This window comes from Myodes glareolus, chromosome 21, assembly GCF_982192425.1.
Source record: "Myodes glareolus chromosome 21, mMyoGla1.1, whole genome shotgun sequence".
Taxonomy (NCBI): Eukaryota; Metazoa; Chordata; class Mammalia; order Rodentia; family Cricetidae; genus Myodes; species Myodes glareolus.
Genome location: NC_142046.1, coordinates 53363491 through 53386068, shown reverse-complemented (window position 1 = coordinate 53386068; position 22578 = coordinate 53363491). Strand labels below are relative to the sequence as shown.

The window sequence follows — 22578 nt, the reverse complement described above, 5'->3', positions numbered from 1 at the left end:
AGTGGCCAATCCCTGTGAACAGTAAAGGAAAACAACAGAAGACTTCCCAAGCACACGTGTTTTCTGCTAAGAGTCACGCCATCAAATGGGACCTTGCTCAAAAGAGCTGCCTGCCAAACCTAAGCCAAAAGAGAAAATTTCAGTAGAAGAGGCAGAAATGACCTTTCAAAACACAAGGGGATTAAGTATGGCAATACTGATTTTTAAAAAGCAAAAATAAACACACAAGCTTAAACAAAATGTTTTATTATTAAAATAAAAACCTTTGTATAAAAGCATTAGAGGGCAAAGCTGTATTTACACCGAATGATTCAAGGTCCAACCGTGCATCACAAACAGAGAGGGAGACAGCAACAGGAGGGGGGAGGGGCGACTGCCGGCATCAGCCCAAGAACCGGCTGGGGTAGTTTGCTAGAGTGGTTCAAAGCTACCCATCTGTCACAAAACTGTTTAGAACCTAACCGGAAACCCTGGACACAACCTCCAGGGGGTCCTCCTCAGGAAACTTCCTGGAACCAAAGGAAGCTATTTAAAGTTTCTGAATCGTCACAGCAAGATTTCAGATCAGCCCTTCGCAGAGACTCGTCCTCACTTCCTAGAAGGCTTCTTCTACAGCAGTTTAAGTCAGTATGGTACCTTTGGGAGACTGTGTGTACACAGATGGACCACTCTAACTTAGGGAGGATCTTAGCAGTAACCGAGTTTCCACTGCGACAGGGTATACGCTGAGCACAACACAAAGGAGTTCTGTTTGTCCAGAAAGTCACCGAATGTGCTACTCCACTTCCCAGCAATTACCTAATTTCCCACATTGTTTTCAGACCTTTGTTTGTGCCTCGGCCTGATCCATTTCAAACGTCAGCCGACGGCACGCTAGCCACTGAACCGCGTGCATCGATTCTATGTAAACAAGTTAAAGGGCTGTTCTCTGCAACTTAGCAGAACCGCTGTGCCCAACACTACTGTACCCCTAAGTGCTTGGGTTTATTGGTATGTCCTGAGACTATTTCAACACCAATAAAACAAATATGCTTTCTAAAACTGCCACTTAAGAAGAACTCAAACGAAGTGGTAGTAAAGGACCATGGGAGCGGGGAGGCTACAAGGTAGGGGCCAGGGCAAGCTGTGGGGAACTACACGTAGCTGAAGTGTAACTAGAAGTATGAGGTCCCCGAAACAAGTGTGAATCCCATAAGATTAATCTGACTGAGTTCTAAGACGATCGCCACGATTCTCGCTCAGGCGCCCATCAACGATAGTATCAACAAGAGTCTTGAGAAGCCGAAAACAGGCAGCGGATCTTCAGGCTTGCATTTCAAATTCCTGCTTCAGACTGAGAAGGGCAAAGAGGAAGATGTCAAGATGGTTTTTAACCAATAATTCTCTTTGGAAAGTCAAATTTATTTCTTAAAAAAAAAAAATTATGGAGCCCTAACATACATACTGCCAACACACGTGTCTTAGCCATCCAACCCATGTTAGATCCATGACTTGCTCTACTGAAGATGCAGTTTCCGCTAACCTGCCCCCAAGAGAGCCACTCTCCAGCCTTCTACCATCTTATTAAGTCACATAAATGAATCTGAGACTGACGGGAAAGAGAAAAAACACATGGCCGTTACCTTTTCAAGTAAGCATGCACGTTCCCAAAGCCATGGTACTTGGCTAAATACACGAGGACTCCCGTGGCGCAGCGTCCGTCTCGCTGGCGGCAGAAGCTGCAGTTGCAAATTCCTCGGCAGGGCGGGCAGTGCCAGTTCTGAAGGATTGTGGGAAAGCACCCTGAGGCTAAGCATCCCTTCACCTCCATCCACTGGTTCCGTTTCTTTAGCCACTCAAGTACTTAGTTAGCATCAACTCATTTACCCTGTGACTTTTTTTTTTTTAATTAATAACTAAGTCATAAAACAGGGATCCAAGTTTCCGGCTCAGTGTGAGAGCATTTGCTTAGCGTACGTAAAGCCCTCGGTTCTAGAGCCCTGGCTACATGCGTGTGCATGCGAGCACACACACGCACACACACAGAGCAGACCTGAGCTCTCTGGACAGCTACATCCATGCAGCACCACACCATGGATTCCTGACGCCGTGAGTTCAAGTCCCTCCCCAATCTTTTCAGGAACCTACCGGGTCCAACAGAGCATCCTTGACCTCTTCACCATAACGGTTTCGAAGGCAGGGCCCACAGAACTGGCCCCGGATGCCCCAGCAGTCTGGGTTCCTGCAGTTTGTTTTGGTGTCGATGGTTTTCTGGCGACACTGATGGCATGTAGAACCCTGAAAGGAGGACCAGATGAGAGAAGAAGCAAACACTGCTGTTTGCAGAGAAAAAAACAACACAAAGAACATCCACACTGTAATAAGGGACCTGAAACTCCATCTTTGAAGTCCACTTAGCACCTGCACACACAAATACAAACAGTATCTCAAGCAAGGCTTTCCACTCTATTGGTGGGACAATAGTAGTATCATTAAAACTATTGGGGTGATGGGGGAGGAGACACGACTCAGGACCAGAGTACGTGTTTAATCCACTCAAGATCCTGGGTTTGATCCCCAGCACAAGAAAAAAAAAATTCCACCAAATCCATTTTTCCTCTTCCAAATCCATTTAAACAACAACAACAAACCCCTTTGGCTCACCATTGCATTCCCAGTAGCTACTAACACATACACCCTAACAATACACAGTAAATCCAAGCTGCATGAATCAACTTCTATGTTAAGAAGATATAACCCTACTGCAGACTTCCCAGGCATTCTGTAACTCTTCTTCCCTTGTATGGGAAAAAACAAACAAACAGAAACCGTGCAGGGCTGAATGTGCAGACCACACATATACCATGTGCGGCACCCTTAGGACAGGGACTGTCTGTCCTCGGGAAGGGGACAACCCTGGCACTCACCAGCGACCGGTTGTAGATCTTCTCCCGAGAGTTGCTACAGATGTTCCTGATCTCTTCCTCCGTAACTTCTTCCACGGGGCGGATTATATGCGGGAGGGTCATGGTTCCAGGGCGTCGGCTTCTGGGCATGTCGTCGTCCTGCAGAAGAAGAAGCAGGAAACCGAGTTCCTTTCTGCAACCCTAAATCTCAAGACGCTTCGTGTGAAACTTTTCACAGAAAATTCAGTCTGGGAAATCTTTCTGGCTCATGGAGAGAGGGGGCAGCCCGTATGATTTACTGTCAGGATAACTAACCGGAAGCATAGAAACAATTCTTACAAATACTGAGAAGTTGAAAATCTGGCTCTTGACCGAACAAAATTAAGGATGCTTATGTAGCACTGATGGCTTATGGAGAATTGATGACGTGGAGTGGCCTAAGGCTATATGTTCAATGCCAAGCTTCCTGAGGAGAGGTAACAGAAGGAGATACCATGGAGGACTCACATTCATGTAGCCATCCACGGACTTCCTCCTCCTCACTAGCATGTATTTATCCTCTTCTTCTTCTTCCTCCTCCTCCTCTGTGGGCAGAGCACCTGAAGACCCCAGGATCCGGGACCTTGACCTAGTGAGAGGCCGGGCTCTCCGTTCAGGGTTCTTTCTGGAAGCCACGCCTGGGAAGGTACGTCTTCTAGGGGACTTTGACTGGTGAAGGAAACACACAATATAGATCCACTTCTTAGTAGGATTTGACTTGACAAAGAAATTCTATGTACTTTCTTTTCCCCTCAGTATGTCTTAAAAAGACCAATTTTGAGCCAGGCGGTGGTTGCGCGCGCCTTTAATCCCAGCACTTGGGAGGCAGAGGCAGGCGGATCTCTGTGAGTTTGAGGCCAGCCTGGTCTATAAGAGCTAGTTCTAGGACAGGCCCCAAAGCTAGAGAAACCCTGTCTTGAAAAAAAGGGGGGGGAGTTTCTAGTGACCCCCACCCCACCCCCAAATATAAAAACAAGACTCTAAAATCTGAGAGATCTGCACTGGGCATGTCCAAAACAAGAGTTCAGAAAGAAGCACTTACACCTTTGGATCCGTGACCGGAGAGGGAATTTCTTCCGGAGAATATGCCAGGGAAACTTTCTAATTCTGACATCAGCTTTGCAAGCTAAAGTGGGAGAAAGTAAACGAAACTTGTAACTGGTGACAAGAGGCAATTTGTGGAAATAACACTAGCCTACCCCCAACTTTCTACTTAATACATTAACGAAGTCAAGTTTCTGCTGAATACCCCACTATGCTTATCCCAGCTCTCAACAGTTTAAAAAGCAGCTGGGTGTGTGTGTGTGCGCGCGCACACATACACACACAAAGAGCAGGCTCAGCAGGTAAATGCACTAGCTCTTGCCAAGGACCAGGGTTCAGTTCCCAGCGCCAATGTGGTAACTCACAACTACACTTAGCTCCAGGGGATACAAAATGCCCTCTTCTGGCCTCCAAGGGCACTGCACGCATAGCAGAGCCCCTCCTCCACATAAATAAAAACAAATATATATTCAAAACACATCATTAAGACTTCACAACGACACGGAAACAGGGAGGTAAGAAGAAACGAGCTGCTCAGAGAGAAGCCGGAAAGGGCTCCTTCGGGTACATCCAAACACCTACCATTGCTTTGTTTTGCTTTATATTTAAGGCCCTCTTCTCCAGAAAGTTCATGCCGTCTTCTTCCTCGGAGTCAGAATGGGAATCGTTTGCAGAGTTCTCAGTGGCTTTTGAGGGGACGGCTTTTTTGTTGGCTGGCCCCCGCGGGTTTCGTGCTGGGAACTTCATGGCTACCCTGAGAGGTCCCGAATGACGGCACTGACTTCTGGTCCGGCAGCCTTCCCTGTCTAACTGCAGTCTCTAGTTAACCAGAGAAAGGGAGTTGGTAAGGACCTGCTGATTGGCATACAAGCAAAACCAATTACCACTACAAAATCCTGTAGGGAGGTGGGCAGTGGCGGCAAACGCCTTTAATCCCAGCACTCAGGGAGGCAGAGGCAGGCAGATCTCTGTGAGTTTGAGGCCAGCCTGGTCTACAGAGTGAGTTCCAGGACAGCCGAGGACACACAGAGAAACCCTGTCTCAGAAAACAAAAACATACAAAAATCCGTTTGGCATAAAGGACAAGAGCAAATCAGCCACTAAGTGAACAGCAAGGTTCCTGGGTAACAAAAGATCAAGACTTGAAAATGAATACGACGGAGGAGAGCTCCACTGGGCTGCTCGTCTGAGGCACTGTCTGAGCCACCTTTACAATCCTTAGACCTATGCTTCTGATTCATTATTTTAAAACGTGGAAACTTCTGCCCCCTTCCCATTTCCTTAAAACCAATCCTTAGTCATTTTCATAAAGTCCTCTAGGAACACCTATGCTCACCCATGAACATGGTTTCAATGCCTCTGATGATATTAAATAATCTCCTAAACTGTCAATATCCAATTTCATTTTAAATTGTGATTAAGGTACACATCATCATGTGCAGACCATTTCAAGATTTTTCTCTTCCCTAACTGAAACTTCAGGTCCGTTCTACAGGTATGTTGGTGTGTAAGCCCTACACGTAGGAATCCTGAGCTATACAGCAAGGTCTAGGCCAGCTCGAGTTGCACTATACTGCCAGATCCTGTTTCAAAAACAAGCAAATAAAGAAAATTTATCAGTTCTCCCCGCCATCTTTCTAGTCTTTGAATTTTACCAGTCAGTCTAGCTTAGCTTATAAGCCCAACTTAGCTTTTTATAAGTCAAGATCTAGATAAGGTACCACTTCATATCAATTAATACAGCTTGCTCAAAAGTTAAACGGTCTCTAGAAATCCCAGGCACCTACTCCTAGGTCTAGACCCAAGAACACATAGTTACATAAAAGCTTTGGACAGGACTGTTCATGACAACACTACTCTCGTTCTTGCATGTGTGCACACGTTAGTGTGCATGTGTAAGCCTGAGTTTAACATCGTGAATCACCCTTGACCTTGCTAATTGAGACAGGATCTTTTAATCAAACTCTCTGATGTGCCGTTCTGTCTTGTCAGCCAGTTTGCCCTAGGGATCCTATCTCTGCCTTCTGAGAAGCTGGGATTAGATAAGCCACCATGCCCACTCAGCATTTATGCAAGGCAAACTGAGCCATCTCCCTAGCCCCTCAAAAAATTGAATGGGCCGTGGATGCAGTTCAGTGGCAGGGTCTATGTTTAATGTGTCTAAGGCCCTGGGTTTGCTCCGCAGTACCCAAAAATAAGGATCCCGAGGGCAGCTTTTAGTGTTCATGGACAGAGTTCAGGAAACAAAACTGTCATGAATTCTTAGCACTTTCAATCAGCTGCCATCTTCTCCATCACAAGTTAATACCTGCAAAGAGCTAAGGGACTGCCTAGGATAGTCAGGCCACAGACAAATGGGCCACACCCAGAACTGCACCCTGTCCCCAGCCACCAACTGGGACGAAAGTCTTTGATTAGGGGAAGCACGCATTTGGGACAGACGGTGATAAAACAGTCCCAGGGCCAGGGCTGTTCCTCACAGCACTGTCACCCAATGGGTGGCCTATAGGGACTGTTGTCAGGTATGGCGAAGACAGTTAACATGCAGGTCATTGTAATGTACTCCCTGCTTCCTTAGGGGAAAGTCCAAGGATGCTACACTGGCTCCAGTGACAGCTGAGAGGGGAGGGAAGCGTACGCGGGCAGGCGAAGCAGACCAGAGAGCAGTAAACACAGAAGCAGCAGAGGCCCTACTTGGTATCGCCTACACGGTGTCCTTAGTGGGTCCCGAGAAGCAGGCACAGCTAGACCTATGGAACCTGTCTTTGTCAGCTCTGTGCCAGCACTGGGCCGAACACCTGCATCTACGTGCCAATGTAGCTAGTCTAGGACATAGGCATTTCCTGCGATTAGGCCAGATCTGTAGCTAACAGCGATCTGGAGGCTAGCCAACTTCGTTTAACGAATTTCCAAGATTTGTAGAACCTTAAAAAAAAGTTTAAGACCTACAAGGTGGACATCAGTAAACATGGCTTGAAGAGGCAAAGAAAGCATCTGATCAGGGGAACAAGTCTGGTAGCTGAACTGACAGGAGAGCTGGGGGGAGGGGAATAGGGGTAGGTCAAAGAGCAAACCTCTCCAGCCTCCACATGTACCTCACTTCTTGATACTGGTCAACTTCTTAAACTCACCATTCCATCTTGTATCTCACTCTCTGAAAAACCGCAAAATGATTCCTCATCAGAGTCGGCATGAAAAACACTGGCCAATTCGTTAGCGACATCTGGCCTTGGCTTCTGCAAGAATCCACAATGGCTTAATGCATCGCGAACCCTACCCTTGAAAAGCCGCAGAAAGATTATCAGAGTCCTCAGAAAAAACATGAGCCAGTTCTCCACTGATATCTGACCTGAATTTAGGTTTCTGTAAAATAAATAAATGTGGTTGTGGATTTTTTTTTTCTTCTTCCAAGAACCAATTTTCCATAAACCGTGCAGAGAGCAAATCACATTTACAAGTGCACTACAAGAGATGGCTTTTGTTACAAAGAAAAATGGTTCAGAGGTTTACAAATGATTTCTGAGTTGTTACAGAGTCATCAGTCCTGTTGGGTTAGGCGACATTTCAAAAGGACACAGTAAGCAGCTCATCTACCTCCAACAATTACTACCTAGACCCACAGCAAAGAGTGAAATGAAATTACAGCGCATGCCGTATTTTCCTAGCCGCTGTATAGAAATGCAGGCAAAAAGCAAGCGGTTTTAATTGTGCACAAAGCATGTTGGGGCATTTGGAGCATTGCAGACTCAATTCTGTTTATTCTCAGGCCGCACTTACTGTGTTTGCAAAATTATCAGAAGCAAAGCTGTCACAACTGTCATCAGAGGAGGACGACGTTTCCATGGAAATCAGCTTCATATATCTGACGTTCTTCAAGTTCTTCACTTTGAGAGCCTTTTGCTGCAGAGAGAAATGGTAACACTATTAAGCGGCATGCTTCCTGCAGCACAGGACCACTAAAGACATCGTTTCTCAGTCTGGCGCATTTAAACAGCAGAGGAGATGATCACATTGTTCTTCCAGGCCCTACAGAGAAAGAACGAGATTGGCAATAGCTACCTCCCACCAATCAACTCAGGTCAAATTCTAAGGAAGGATCACTCCTGGAGAACATTTTAATGATATTTATCAATTTACCCAAACATCTGCAGTTACTTCTCTTCCCACCCTATAGTCCTAAGCATTAGCATTATATTCAGCTCCACCGAGTTTAATGCCAGCTCCTAAAATCCAACCTCATTTTTTCTAATCGAACTGTACTTCTCAAAGGAGATTTCAAAAGTGCAAGATGGCAGAGCAAGTTTTCTCCCTTAGCCAAAAACCAAGCTAATGAGGTCTTTTTATGTAAGTGTTGGGCACTGCACTGTGATGCTAATTTCCCAAACTACAAAAATTGGGCAGGTCCCGTGCTTTAAGATGGCAGGCATCCAAACAGGCCCCGTTCCAGTGAGGAGGGGTGCGGAGGTGCTGCACAGTCCTTACAAATCAAGGATTATCAGCCCGCAAACACATGGCGCAAGAAGCCAAGTTAGAGGGCAACTTACACTCAAAGTTCTGCTGAGCTCTCCATGACCACAGGCTTCATGCAGACCCCTTTCACGGCCCCTTAGGACTTGAAATTTTTAAGGTGTGTGTGTGTGTGTATGTGTGGCACAGTGGTAAGCATTTGCCTAGTAAGCAAAGTCCTGGCGTCAATCCTCAGCCCATGAGGGAGAGTTTTTTTTTTTTAAAGTTTTCATAAGGTAAATTACTTCGAGATACAAAAATGCTTCACTCATTCCCATTTACAGCCCCCGTATTGTTCACTAGTACAGAACTTGTTCTGCAGACCGGGCTGGCCTGGAACTCAGAGATCCACCTGCCTCTGCCTCCCAAGGGCTGGGCGAGCGCCACCACCGCCTGGCCAGGTTTTACAATCTTAAATAGATCCAAGGAATAGCACTGAAAACCCGAAAGGGCAAGCTGTTACCAGCTCCACAAGAGTGCCCGGATGCGTTAGGGGGAGAGGGAACGCCTAGATGTGGAGAGCTGGACTTCCTCACGAAATTGTGTTCCTCAGATTCAATAAAATTATTTCCCAAGATGATGGCAACCCAACCTCCCCTCATTCCGTGTGGCGATGGGGAAAGCTATAAAATATAAAGGCTGTATTTACAGTAAACGTTCGAGCCAGTGTGTTGTCAGGAGTCAAAAGGAAACCCAAAAGTCTCTGCTCTGTTTTCCAGATGAGAAAGCCCAAGACAACAAGGTATAACACAACGCAAAACCCAAGAGATCCCCTAAAACAGCACCGCTCCTTAAATGACTTCCATTCTCTCCACTTTTCTAATCAATCTATGTCATTAGACCTCCATGTCAGCCAATCAAAAGGAGCCAGGAAAACAGGCTAAGTTTTAACAAGCCTCGGCAGGCCAAGAGTCATCCATCGGCCAAATATATCCTGGACGGAAAAGACACAGAAAAGCAGAGGAAATGGCTATGCCTGGGGTGAACTATCTTGGCGGACATTAACTCTAATTCCATTTATGGCGAGCGTTCCTTGGCGGCGGACTTGCTAACGATGTTTGCTTAATATTTTGCAGCGAAGGTGACATTATTACTATCACTTAAATCAGGAAAACTGCAACTCAGGAGTGAAACCGATTCTTCCAGCCAGGTACCCAAAAGGGCATTCAGCCCAGAGATAATCGTAATAATGATCACACCACGACCCCGCCTACTCACCCAGACCTCCCTCACGAGGGTCCCGAACCTCTAATATTTATTTTAAGTCACTGTCTTCCTTTCCGCCCATCCCCCCCACTCTTCGACCCTCTTCAGGGCAGGACCTAAGTTCTGGCATCCGTTGGAGCAAAAAAAAGTAACGTTCCACTCGGGGCAGCTCGCAGCTGCAAGTGAGGTAGCGAAGGGGTGGGGAGGAGGGGACAAGGAAGCACACTTTAAACCGCCGTGGTGCACGGCTTGCACCGCCAAACCCTTGAACTGGGCTCAGTCACATACTGGGACTAAAACAATACCCTACCCCACGTGCACAACCCAAGTTCTCAAGAGATGTTCACAAGGCCTTCAATCCTAAACCCACAGATTCAGAGTGGTTGAAGGGGCCTCAGAGCAGAGGAAGCGGGTTCCAGGGCCACCAGTGCACGCGTGGAAAGTCACGCACCCGCCGTGAGCAAGTAATGCTGAGCTAAGTCCCAGGGGACGGAAAGGCTGGGGATTCGTCCGCCGGACACCACCACCACCAGCGACCAGCCCCCAGCCTCCGGCGCGCACGTGTAGCACGAGCGCACGTACCGCAGGTTCCTCGAGCATTGCCAACCCCGTGCGCGCCGGCAGGCGCATCACCTTGGCCCAGAGTTATCCTGGGTGCAAAGATTAAAAGAAAAGCAATCGTGATTTCCCCCAACCTGGCGAAGAACAGAAGCACCGTGGGACAAGAGAGCGGCGCTCACCCGCCGGCGTCCAGCACCCACCAACCCCGCCCCAGTGCACCCGGCCGGGCCTCACCCGCGCGCGGCGAGCCTCCATGCTAGCTGCAGGTACCCAAGCACTCCGAGTGGGGACAGTTCTTCGGAGCCCACAAGCACTTGCAGCCGGAGCTGAGGGAGCTCCGGGGCAGAGGAGGGGCGCGCACTCCGCCGCCGGAGGGGCGGGGCCGCCGACTTTCCCGCGCCGGCTCACAGGTCCTGCCAGCTAAGACGACTGCTCTAGCAACACCCGCAGAGCCCAAGCCCCGGAGGGAAAAATACCAAGCGGTTCCGACCGTTGTAATCTTGAGTGTCCTCGGGAACTGCTGAATGTGCTTTGAAACGTGGCATTTTGGGGACTTATTGCTGCCTGTTCTTTATAAAGCTGCGCGGTCCTGAGAAAGTGGCGCGAAAGTGACTGCCGTCGTCCCGGGACTGGCCGGCTGATTTGCATGCACCACGAGAGAGGAGGGGGAGGGCTGGCAGAGACTGCATGCAGAGCCAACCCCGGCGTTCTCATTTCTGCTGTGGTTTAATCTTTTAAAAATGAACAAATGTCAAAGAAGCCAGCAGCGACACCACCCAACCGGGCGTAGCACCTCTTATCTGGCAAACCACACCATTATCTGTCTGAAGCTGTGTTAAATCTTGGTGCTTCCAGAAAGATTCAGAAGTCGACTGTTTGATGCTTGACCCGTGGGTTTTAAAGTAAACATTCCCTGCAGGTGCAAAAAGACTTACCTGGAGGGTAAAAGTCTTTAGAGATTTATCTTTCTGAGATACAAGCTACAAACGATTGCAGTGTGGATGGTCCATTTTTCTCCAGGCAAAATTGGGAACTATTAGGCTAGTTTGAAAGAAGACCCGTTTTTCATAACCTTTCTTGTCAAACCAGCCACACCAATGAAATAAGTGAGACTTCTCTCTTTTTGGTTTTTCAAGACAGAATTCCTCTGTAGCTTTGGAGCCTGTCCTGAAACTAGATCTTGTAAATCAGGCTGTCCTCGAACTCAGAGATCCACCTGCCTCTGCCTCACATGTGCTGGGATAACGAGTTCTGGGATTAAAAGTGCCTGTCACCACCTCCCCAACTGAGGCGTCCCTCTTTTAAAGGGCAAAAAACCACTCACTTAAAGAAGAAACAACCGAAAAAACTGTGATGCCTTAAAAAAAAAAAAACTTTAATTATAATCATAGATTTAAAACAGTGCTTGAAGTGAAAGCATTTCCCCTCATTTCAAAACTTTCCTTTGGTATTGATGTCACCACGGTCCTTGGCTGTGAACAGAGCATGCAAACGCGCGTGCGTGTGCACCCACAGTTTTCTCTAGATATTGACCATAAAACCTTATAAATAAATAATATGGGAAGACAATGGATGGGAGAGAGCTGCCCAAAGGTCACCCTCCCTCTTTGCAAGAGACAAAGAACTCCAGTCCCCAAAGTAAACATCAGGAGAAGCAGAGCAGCTATTGGTTTGTCTGGCAAAATTCCTGGTAGTAGCTTGGTCCTCAATCAACATTTGTTGGGCGAATAAACAACCAAGTGAATGGTGAGTTAAAATTGTCCTTCTGCAGTGTTTTTATGAGTATAGTTTTGTGCAAGTAAAACAGAACATGTGGGGTCACAGAATGAAGGGAACATCCAAGTCACTTTGCCTGTTAAAGTTCTGATAAGAGCATTTTTAGTCTGTAGTGGGGAGGCCTGCTTTTCGTCCTGCCCGGCTCCCGCACTGCTAGCTTAGCCACGGAAACAACAACACACAAATTGTATTCATTTAAACACTGCCTGGCCCATTATCTCTAGAGAGTTAGTTACTGGCCTGGCCCATTATCTCTAGAGAGTTAGTTACTGGCTAACTCTCACATCTTGATTAACCCATTTCTAACAATTTGTGTAGCACCACGAGGTGGTGGCTTACCGGGAAAGATTCAGCATGTCTGACCTGGTGGCTGGCTCCATGGCATCTGCTTCATCGCCCTCTTCCCAGCATTCTGTTCTGTTTACTCCGCCTACCTAATTTTCTGTCCTATCAGAGGGCCAAGGCAGTCTCTTTATTAACCAATGAAAATAACACATAACAGAAGGCCCACCTACATCATTTCCCCTTTCACTATTTAAACAAAAAAGGCTTTCACTTTAACATAGTAAAATTACATATAACAAAACAGTTATCAAGTAAGAATTACAGTTACAATATTTATATCTATTTTATCTTTATCATAATAATGGAAAACTATAACTAACCATTCTTCAACTCCATCAAAGATACAGTAAAGAGAGATTAAAAAAAACTCTAAATGTTTTACAGTGTGTTAAAAATACATGCAGGCTAAAGGTTAAAGTTCTTAAAGTAAAAAAGGAAGAAAGAAAGTAGTTGGGTGTGGTGGTACACACCTTTAATCCCAATGCCTGGGAGGCAGAGGTAGATTGAACTCTGTGACTTTAAGGTGTGGTAGCACACACCTTTAAACCCAATGCCTTGGAGGCAGAGACAGACGGATCTCTGTGAGTTCAAGGTGTGGTAGCACACACCTTTAATCCCAGCACTGGACTGGGGAGGCAGAGACAGGTGGATCTCTGTGAGTTCAAGGACATTCTGGTCTACAGAGTTATTCCACAACAAAGATATATACAGAGAACCTGTCTCAAAAAGCCAAAAGTTAAAAGTAAAAATAAAAGAAATAGAGGTTAAAATAAAGCTGCATAAAGATGGAAAATACACAAAGAATCTTGATACTGTATGCTATTATGCTCTCTTTGAATTGTTTGAATGCTGAGGAAGGAAAAACAGCTGCTAAAAGACTTTTGCTTATAAATGCTGCTGAACTAATCCAAGATAGATATTTTGAAAATACCTTGACTTCAGAATTTGGATCTAAGGATATGATACTTTGGAAAGGAGGTTCTTCTTTTGTTTTCACAGAGGATGAGACCCTGTGGATTGCTTCTATCCCAATATGGTATGATAGGCCACTCCCTCCTGAAAGGTTGCTGTGAACACCCTCAAAAAATTACTTCATTCAACTACCAACTGAGATGAACCTAGTACACAGGTTTTACCGTGAAAGACCTGATTAACAGAGCCCCTATACAGCAGGAAGAAGTTTGGAGAGAAATAACTACGTCCATATTCTCAAATATTGCTTATAAATGTTATTTTACATTTAAAGGGGGATATGATATAGATATGAATAATTTGCATTGGTATGGATTTTAAGGTCAATTTTGTTATATGTACATATATTTCTGATCTTGATTGAGGTATTGTGATTGTGTAGTTCATTTAAAAATGTAATGTATAATTAAAAATATAGGTTGTTAATGGATAATCATCGATATTAGTCAAGCTTGTAGTAATGTTAGTTTGATTTTCTAGATGTGCATAGATATATTTCAGATAGGCATTCTTCATATCTTTCAAAGACTACAGAATATGGCATTTTCAATGTTTTAATAACTTAGGACTTTTCATGACAATGAGACATGTCTGCTCCTGGCAGCACCAATCTACTTCAAGAGGAAGATGGGCATCAAAGAGGCTTCTTATGGAGTTGGTTAGTCATTTTGGGCAAGAAACTACTCTTGCCTGGACTGTTGCATAGACTGGACACAGAGAACCCACAGAGAGAGGACTGCTGAACTTGCCTAAAGGTAAGATGATCTTTCGGGGTTCCTGATTCATGAAAGAGTCTGCGAGACATTCTGCAAGACACAGCAGATAGTGACTGAACTGACTTTGAAATTTCCTGCTTCATGGAAATGTCTCTGGATACTATGGGCCTGTAGGGTGAAGATGGATGCCCCAATGGTACAGAGGAACTTTGGTGACTGTCCAGGCAGCAAGATGTCTCTGTCATTTCTAGAGTTTTGGAAGTTGCTTACTTCTTGCTTACTTAGGTAATATTATATCCTTCTGGAGTCTTTGATGGAGTTGAAGAATGGTTAGTTATAGTTATAGTTTTCCATTATTATGATAAAGATAAAATAGATATAAATATTGTAACTGTAATTCTTACTTGATAACTGTTTTGTTATATGTAATTTTACTATGTTAAAGTGAAAGCCTTTTTTGTTTAAATAGTGAAAGGGGAAATGATGTAGGTGGGCCTTCTGTTATGTGTTATTTTCATTGGTTAATAAAGAGACTGCCTTGGCCCTCTGATAGGACAGAAAATTAGGTAGGCGGAGTAAACAGAACAGAATGCTGGGAAGAGGGCGATGAAGCAGATGCCATGGAGCCAGCCACCAGGTCAGACATGCTGAATCTTTCCCGGTAAGCCACCACCTCGTGGTGCTACACAAATTGTTAGAAATGGGTTAATCAAGATGTGAGAGTTAGCCAGTAACTAACTCTCTAGAGATAATGGGCCAGGCAGTGTTTAAATGAATACAATTTGTGTGTTGTTATTTCCGTGGTTAAGCTAGCCGTGTGGGAGCTGGGCGGGACGAAAAGCAGGCCTGCCTGCTGCTCCTTCTACACCAGTGTGTGCAATGAGGCCCAGTTCCTATATAGTTAACCCTTTCTGGAGATACCAGGAGGCACACTCAGGGTTGATAAGATTAACCACCGCCACCCCTCAAAAGAGATACGATTCTGGGAGCGAATAGCGGCGCAGGCATGTGATGGAATTCAAACAGTGGTTCCAAGCAATGGAGCACCAATTGTGCATCTATGCAGCCATCTCCTAACACAGTGTTGAGCGAAAAAGGGAACTGCAAGCCCGTCCGTAAGGGTTCCCCCTTAATGAAATTTTAGAAGTACGAAAGAGTAAACACAGGAACCAGAGGAATAAGATAGTTGTTCACCCTAAAGAGAGAAGGAAAGGAAGGCGCAGAGGAGGAGTGATTGGGACTTTTGGATCATGAGTGCAAAGAAGAAGAGAGAGGGGAGAGAGAGGGAGGAAGAGAGGAAGGTGGGGGCAGAGAAGACATGGCATCATTATCAGGCACATGCCCATTATCCTAGCTCCTGGGAAGGAGAGGCCAGAGGTCAGCTCAAGGTTGGCCTAGGTCATAAACATAAACAGCATGAAGCAAATATGGCAGATTAATAAAAGATTAATAAAAGTGTAGAGTACCTTTATACTTTTAGTCTTTGGGCTTTTGTTATCTTGCACTTTAAAGACGGCACTGGGCATTGTCTTCAAGCCTGTGGTTTGTCTTCCCCTTGCAGGAAGAATTCCATTGCCTCTTGTTTGAAACCTGAGAGTGAGGCCCTAAGCCTTCAGCTACTAGTATAATGAGGTGAACCACAGTCAGACTTTAACTTACAGTGGTTGGATTTTGAACAAAGAGAACAACAAGGAGTAGAATATATCATTTTCAGATGAAATTTCAAAACAGTGTTGAAGTCTGAATGGATGCTGGCTCCACCTACCCAGTGCTCAGGTGGGAACACAATCCCAGGCGGCGTTGGTGAGCAAACCTTTGAGTAGACCAGACGCACCTGGAGACAAAGGGCCCGATGACACAGTTTTTACTGTGTTGGTGGGTATGTCAGACCACAAATCTCTATTTTCAATAACCCTTTAATTATAGATTTACCTCCCCTGTGTCCGCTTTCAGAATGCATAAAGGGAAAAACCCCTAATAGACCTTCCGGCTATGGAAGGATAACTCAGTGGGAGGGCCCAGCCCCTTGCCACCCAGGGACTTCTGGTAGTTCACAAATATTTCCCTCCGGTTGTACTGGAATGTTTGCTATTCATTCTAGGTCAACACTGTCTGACTAGGTCAGTTTGCTGACAAGGAATACTTGATTACAGAATATTGAAGAAATGAATGAAAATGTGTGTGTGTATCCATTTTTATCAGGAACGAAATATATCTTGTATGAACGTTTTCCATTGTGAACTGCAGGTGTTAGAACACTGCGCGTTTTAAAACTGTATTCTGTGTGTGTCTTCAAGTCTCTGTGTAAAGCTTAGCTCTGACCAGTTCTACCCAGTTGGTTTCAACACTAAGAAACCTTAATTCCAGCTCAGACCTAATTCTACCTCTCAGAGAAATAGAATATTTAAAAAAAAAAAACAAAAACAAAACTGTTTTGTTTGTTGTTTTCTTTTGTCTTTTGAGACAGGGTTTCACTGTTTAGTCTTAGCTAGCCTCAATCTCACTATGTAGACCAGGCTGGATTCAAACTCACAGAGGTTCTCTGCCTCCCAAGTTCTGGGATCAAAGTTGCAGACACCATCACACTCCAGTTCTTCCCTGTTACCTTTTGTTTGTTTGTTTTTGCAGTTGGGAAAAGTTTTGGTTTTATTCCATGGACCTACTCTTTCAGTGTTGGCAATGGCTAGCAACAACTAAACTTCAACCAACAAATCTCAGTGGAATGCCTCTTAAATCCCTCCTCACAGGGAACGATGGTTTGTATGCCCCCAAACTGCCGCCCACCACGGGCCACCTTGCTCCCACCAGGACTCACCTGGAGGAGGCCTGTTCTGGAGCCGCACCTCTGCCCTCCTTTGTGAACCACGGGAGCACTCTCTCACATCCCTGCTCCAGTTTCTCCCCTTGGCACCCTTCCAGTCCCACACAGTAAATCAATTCATACTCAAAGGTTTAGAAATCGTCTTTCTTCTTCCAGCTTCGTGCGAGAGAAGAGTCTGGCATTGGTGCCTGTGTGGCTGCCTGAGGTAATCTCCAGCCTCTACTATAGAGACTATTTCTTTGCAGAGACAAAGGAGCATTTAGGTTACCTGCCCTCCTCCCTCAACTAGCAACACTACAGGAAATCTAATGACAGCTTTGTCTTAAAAGAGGAACTCATTTGCAGTTGAGACTTCCTTGTGCAAATGTAACATCTCAAGCCGTGTTATTCTAAAGGAATGAAAATCATTTATTGGCCACTATTCACCATTTTCCACAATAAAGTAAACAATATACAGTTGGATGCCATTCAGATATCACAAAACTATTTTTCTGGCTTCTGTTGAACCAGTAACCCTGTGGGAGTCCCCTCTGTATGCTGTGAATATATTTTATTACCATTGGTTAATAAAGAAGTTGCTTTGGGCCTATGGCAGCCCAGAATAGAACAAGGCAGGAATTCCAAGCAGAGATAGAGGAGAAAAGAAGGCGGAGTCAGGGAGACCCCATGTAGCTGCCTAAGGAGACAGACACCCTGGATCCATACCAGTAAGTCACAGCCTCATGCCAATAATGAACTAATGAAAATTAAAGAAGAGCCTCCCAGTAAGAAATGAGACAGGTTAAAGAAAAACATGCAGGTCGAGGATTTGTGTCACCAAATTCTGTTCGTCCATTTATGTCAGCAGGTGCTAGATTGCCGACATCTCTAACCATGATTCCAATTTCACGAACTTTCTTCGCATAAATCTTTTAGTGTACGTATGTCATCTTTCTGTGAAGGAATAACTCACAGGAGGAAACTCTGCAGGGTCATCTAAGCCTTGGTTAGTGTGATGGTGAGTTTCTGTCAACTTGATACAAACTAGAGTCATCTAATGTCCTAGTCAGGGCTGTCATGGCTGTGATGAAACACATGACCAAAAGCAAATTGGGGAAGGAAAGAGTTTATTTGGCTTATACGTCTACTTTGTATTCCACCATTGAAGGAAGTCAGGGTAAGAACTCAAACAGGGCAGGAGTCTGGAGGCAGGAGCTGATGCAGAGGCCTTTGATAAGTGCTATTTACTGGCTTGCTCCTCATGGCTTGCTCAGTCTGCTTTCTTAAAGAACCCAGGACCACCTGCCCAGAGAGGACACCACTCACAATGGACTGGGCCCTCTCCATTGATCACTGATGAAGAAAACGGCCTACTGTATTAGTTGGGGTTTTCCAAAGTAACAGAACTATATACATTAAGGGGATTTATTAGAATGACTTTCAGGCTATGGTCCAGTTAATCCAACAATGTCTGCCCATGTATGGAAGGTCCAAGAATCCAGTAATGTTCAGTCTACAAGGCTGTGTATTTCACTGGTCTTCAGTGCGTGCTGGAATCCTGGAGAAGTAGGCTCTGATGCCAGTGAAGGAACGGACTTGTTTGCAAGGTGAGAACAAACAGGCAAAGAGCTAAAGCTTCCTACTTCATATCCTTATATATACTGCCAGCGGAAGGCATGGCCCAGATTAGAGGTGGGAATCCACCTCAAAAGATCTGGATTAGCTGCAAAGGCAAGTGGATCTCTGTGAGGTTGAGGTCAGCCTGGTCTACCGAGTGAGTTCCAGGGCAGTTCTCTCTGTCTATACCAAAAAAACCCTGTCTCAACAACAAAAACAAACAAACAAACAAAACCCAAAAACCCACCCCGAAAGATCTGGACTAAAGGTTGTCTTCCTGTCTCAAAGATCCAGATTAGAAGTAGATCTTCCTGCTTCAAATTAAGCAAAAATCCCTAACAGGTGCATCCATCCATTTTGGGGTTTTAGTTCATTCCAGATGTGGTCAAGGTTGACCACCAAGAGTAGCTATTACAATGACAGTCCGGTCTAATGGAGGTAGTTTCTCAGTTGAGGTTTCCTCTTCTCTGATAGCTCTAGCTTGTGTCAAGCTGACCTACAACCAGCCAACACATCCAGAGAAAAGGAACCTCAGCTGAGAAGATGCTTCCTTCAGATCGGCCTGTAGGGATATCCTGTCGGGCATTTCTTGCTTCAATGACTGATGTATGAGGGCCCAGCCCACTGTAAGTGGTGTCTCCTCTGCAGGTGGTCCCGAGCTGTTGGCATTTTCTTAATTAGTGAGCTCCATCTTTGGGGGAAGGAATTCTAGTCAGTTTGTCCTTATAAAAAGCAATTGCAATTTGAGGACACTTCATATATGCGTTTGCCAGCCCTAAGTTGACCTGAGTTGAATTCTTCCATTTCACGGGAAGCATCAATCTCCACAGCTGTCTGTGGGGACCAGAAATTTGTTCAAGATCCTGACCTCCAGCAAAGCCTCTTGACTGTCAGCAGCAATTCTTTTCCTCTGCTTACTACTGTCCGAGTCACAATTCGATGAATTATGCTTGTATCTCCACCTGGATATACGTTGTGCGACGGTTTCCTTCCATGGTCCAACGTTCCATCCCAAACCGAAGCTCGAGATACAAAGTGAACAACTCAAAATAACTTCAGAAAGTCCCTGAAACTGACAAGATTCGCCAGGCCCCTCTCACCCAACAGTAAACAGTAAAAACTGCTGAGTTATTCTCCAACCACCAGGCTGCAAAGAAAACTCTGAGCCCAGATCAGCAGCCTGCAGTAAGCAGAAGTCAGCCAAGCTGCTCGGAGCAGTTTTAGCCCAACTGCAGCTGCAAACCTGCAAAACCTGTTGAGCTGCCTTCAGGCTGTGCCCCCCAGGTTCAGCTTTTGTGTGCTGGGTGAGCTGTGGTGATACGGCTGTCCTTGAGTCAATACTCCTCCTATAAGAAACCCCTCACCCCTCCTCCTGGAAGTCACCCCAGTAACACTCATAGGTTCATCAAGCTGGACTTCAGTGATATCTGTACTTTGTTCTGTCATGGGCTTCCTCCCTGGGGTGAGTTAACTCCGCTTGTGTGTGTGGTGCTGTCGTGTCTCCCCAGGAAAAGCTTGGCATACAACAATATATTATAAAACTTATATAAAGTTTTATTATAAAGTACTTATTATAAAGCAGAGTACTCAAATATAGCTGACTGTGGTGGAATACACCTATAACCACAGCCTGGGAGAGACGAGCAGAGGAGGGCATTGCACTCCAGGCTAGCCTTAGCTACATAAATAAAACTATCTCAAATAATCGAACCCAAAGGTTAGAGTCTGTATGGTTCTGCAATAATAAGTAATGGAAACAGAGAAGAGACTAATGGCTGACACGGGCTACGCCAGTGCCAATCAATCATGCTGTGATACTGTACTATTGTTATGCCCACATCACGGGACCCCCAAACAAGACCACCCCAGAGCCCGTACCTGATGCAAACACACTGGAGCTTATTGATTTTTTTTCAGGCTAACCTGGTCTGAGTTTAAGCACAGCGGGTGGAGATAAATGGCCCCCAGGCTTTAGGGTAGGGGAATTTTAAAGGGACAAACCGCACAAGCCTTGGCGTTTTAGGATTGGGTATGGGCATGCGATTTTTAAAGTCCTTGGTTGGATACAGTGGAATTTTTCAAGACAACTGTTTGATCTGATGCCCACAAGGATGTCTGAGACTAGCGGATGCAAACAGATATTGTTTGGGTCTGATAGGGTCATTCTGACCAGTACAGACATAGTGGGTGACTTTTTTCTGGAATTGTTATGATATGATATATCATATGATAATGGTGTTTTATAATGGTGGTGATATTTCATCAGAGTCATATTATTAATTAAAAATTAAGAAACTTTGGAGTCTCAAGGTAGTAGCAGAATAGCAAGAGAAAGAACTCTGAAATGCCCAGGTAGCATAAAAAGTTTTGCTAGTACAGGCAGACAGCCAAGCTGCTTGCTATCTCTGGTGACTGCTAGCTGAATTCCAAACCTCAAGCAGTTTGCAAGTTAACTCTTTCCTTCCCAGTGAATACAAGTAGGCATAGGGTTCCAGGCAGAAAACGACCACACTGAGCTTCAAGACTTAACAATAACAGTTAATGACCTGGACCTGGAGTGGTAGGGATTGCTGGAAAACGAAAGTTGTTTCAAGCTCTGACCTTGAATCAGCAACAACACCAGGGAAGATGACCTTGTGTATTTGTCTCTGAGGGCAACCTGCCTGCTCCTCCACTATAATCTGGAAAATATTAAGGTTGTGGGAAACTAGTAAACAGTAGTGGGATCTCTATAGTTTCTTCTGGCTGCATGAAGAGACTACAGTTTTCTCCAAATGGAAGAGTTTAATTGTTTGAAATGAAGTGAGTTGGGATATAGCTCAGTCGCTGTAGGCCCATATTTCTTATTGGTGTAGCAGCCAGGCACTGAAGCCATTGGGCTAATCCGAAGTGATCACGTAGGCCTGCAGACAGGCCGTCTCTGCCTGACAAAGGTCAGGATGTTGGCTGCTCCCTTTCTTTGTAATTTAGAGGCTGCCTTATAGAGATGCTAATTCAAGCCTATGTGACAGCTAGCATACTCAGCAGACAGGTAGATGCGGACATGACAAAAGACCGTTCACCTGGTTGCCTACGTGACAGAATGATGATGTATTTTCCCGCCCAGTTTATGTATTGGTATAAAAGATGTTTGGAGAATAAACGCGAGGAGATCTTCAGGGGAGATCTTCAGGAGGAAGAAGCCTGAGATGCCCTTTTCCGTAATAATGGTGTAAGTTGTGTCTGGTTATTCCTTGCGCCTCCGTCTCAGTCCAGTTAGGAAAAAGAGATATCTGTGTTGGAGCCACATGGGCTCCAACAAGTCGCATAGTGTCTGCCTGCCACTTCTGTTCTCCAGCAGTATATTATTATGTATTTTATCATTATATTATAAAATTATCACAAAATATAATTATATGTAACATATAGAGATTTTTGATTTAAATGGTGTCTATGTGTGTGTGTCTCTGTGTGTGTCAGTCTCTGTGTGTGTGTCTGTGTGCGTGTGTGTGTGCGTGCGTGTGTGTGTGTGTGTGTGTGTGTGTGTGAGTGAAGGTGTCTGAAGAGACCAGAAGAGCTTGTCAGATCCCCTGCAGCTGGACTTACAGGCTGTTACGGGCCACCAACATGGACTCCCAGGATTTGAACTTGGGTCCCCAACAAGAGCAGTGTGTGCTGACTGAGTCACTTCTCCAGTCCCGCTATTATTTTTTAAATGAAGATAATATACAATTCAAGCCTAAAGGAAAAGCCAGCCCAGAGCTCACCCAGATTGCTAGCTGACTGTAAAACAGAGCAGAACAGAGATTCCAGCTGTTGGCAGTTGAGCTTGAGCCAGGCCTAGTTAACTTCCTGTTACAGCGAGCAGCTGAGACTCTTTAGGACACGAGAACACAATCCAGAGTCTCTACGGTGTCTTGGATGAAAGTCCCAAATTCCTAGATATAGAAAAAAGAAAAAGAAAATCCAATTTAACAGTCAGTTCAGACTGACTTGAAGTTTCCCTAGATGTTGAAAGTAAAAACAAAGGCTTTTAAAACACTAAAACCATGATTAAAAGGATGGAGAAAATGGCTCAGTGGTTAAGAGCACTGACTGTTTCTCCAGGGGACCTGGGTTCAGTTCCCAGCAC

At 45.2% G+C, this 22578-nt stretch overlaps 1 protein-coding gene across 2 annotated transcripts; it reads right to left on the bottom strand.

The window, feature by feature from the left end:
• Positions 1-230: 230 nt before the first annotated feature.
• Positions 231-10632, bottom strand: Cdca7 (cell division cycle associated 7). 2 transcript variants are annotated; one of them, XM_048426135.3, is made up of 10 exons: positions 10476-10632; positions 7746-7868; positions 7100-7204; positions 4551-4787; positions 3967-4050; positions 3393-3593; positions 2907-3044; positions 2128-2277; positions 1623-1759; positions 231-1333 (listed from the first exon to the last, which is right to left on the bottom strand). In XM_048426135.3, the coding sequence occupies exons 1-10, from the start codon at positions 10494-10496 to the stop codon at positions 1303-1305; spliced, it is 1227 nt and encodes a 408-aa protein (XP_048282092.1). In that variant the 5' UTR covers positions 10497-10632; the 3' UTR covers positions 231-1302. The 2 variants fall into 2 exon arrangements, with proteins under 2 accessions (XP_048282092.1, XP_048282093.1); XM_048426136.3 differs by lacking the exon at positions 7100-7204 and having other exon boundaries at positions 10476-10631.
• Positions 10633-22578: the final 11946 nt, after the last annotated feature.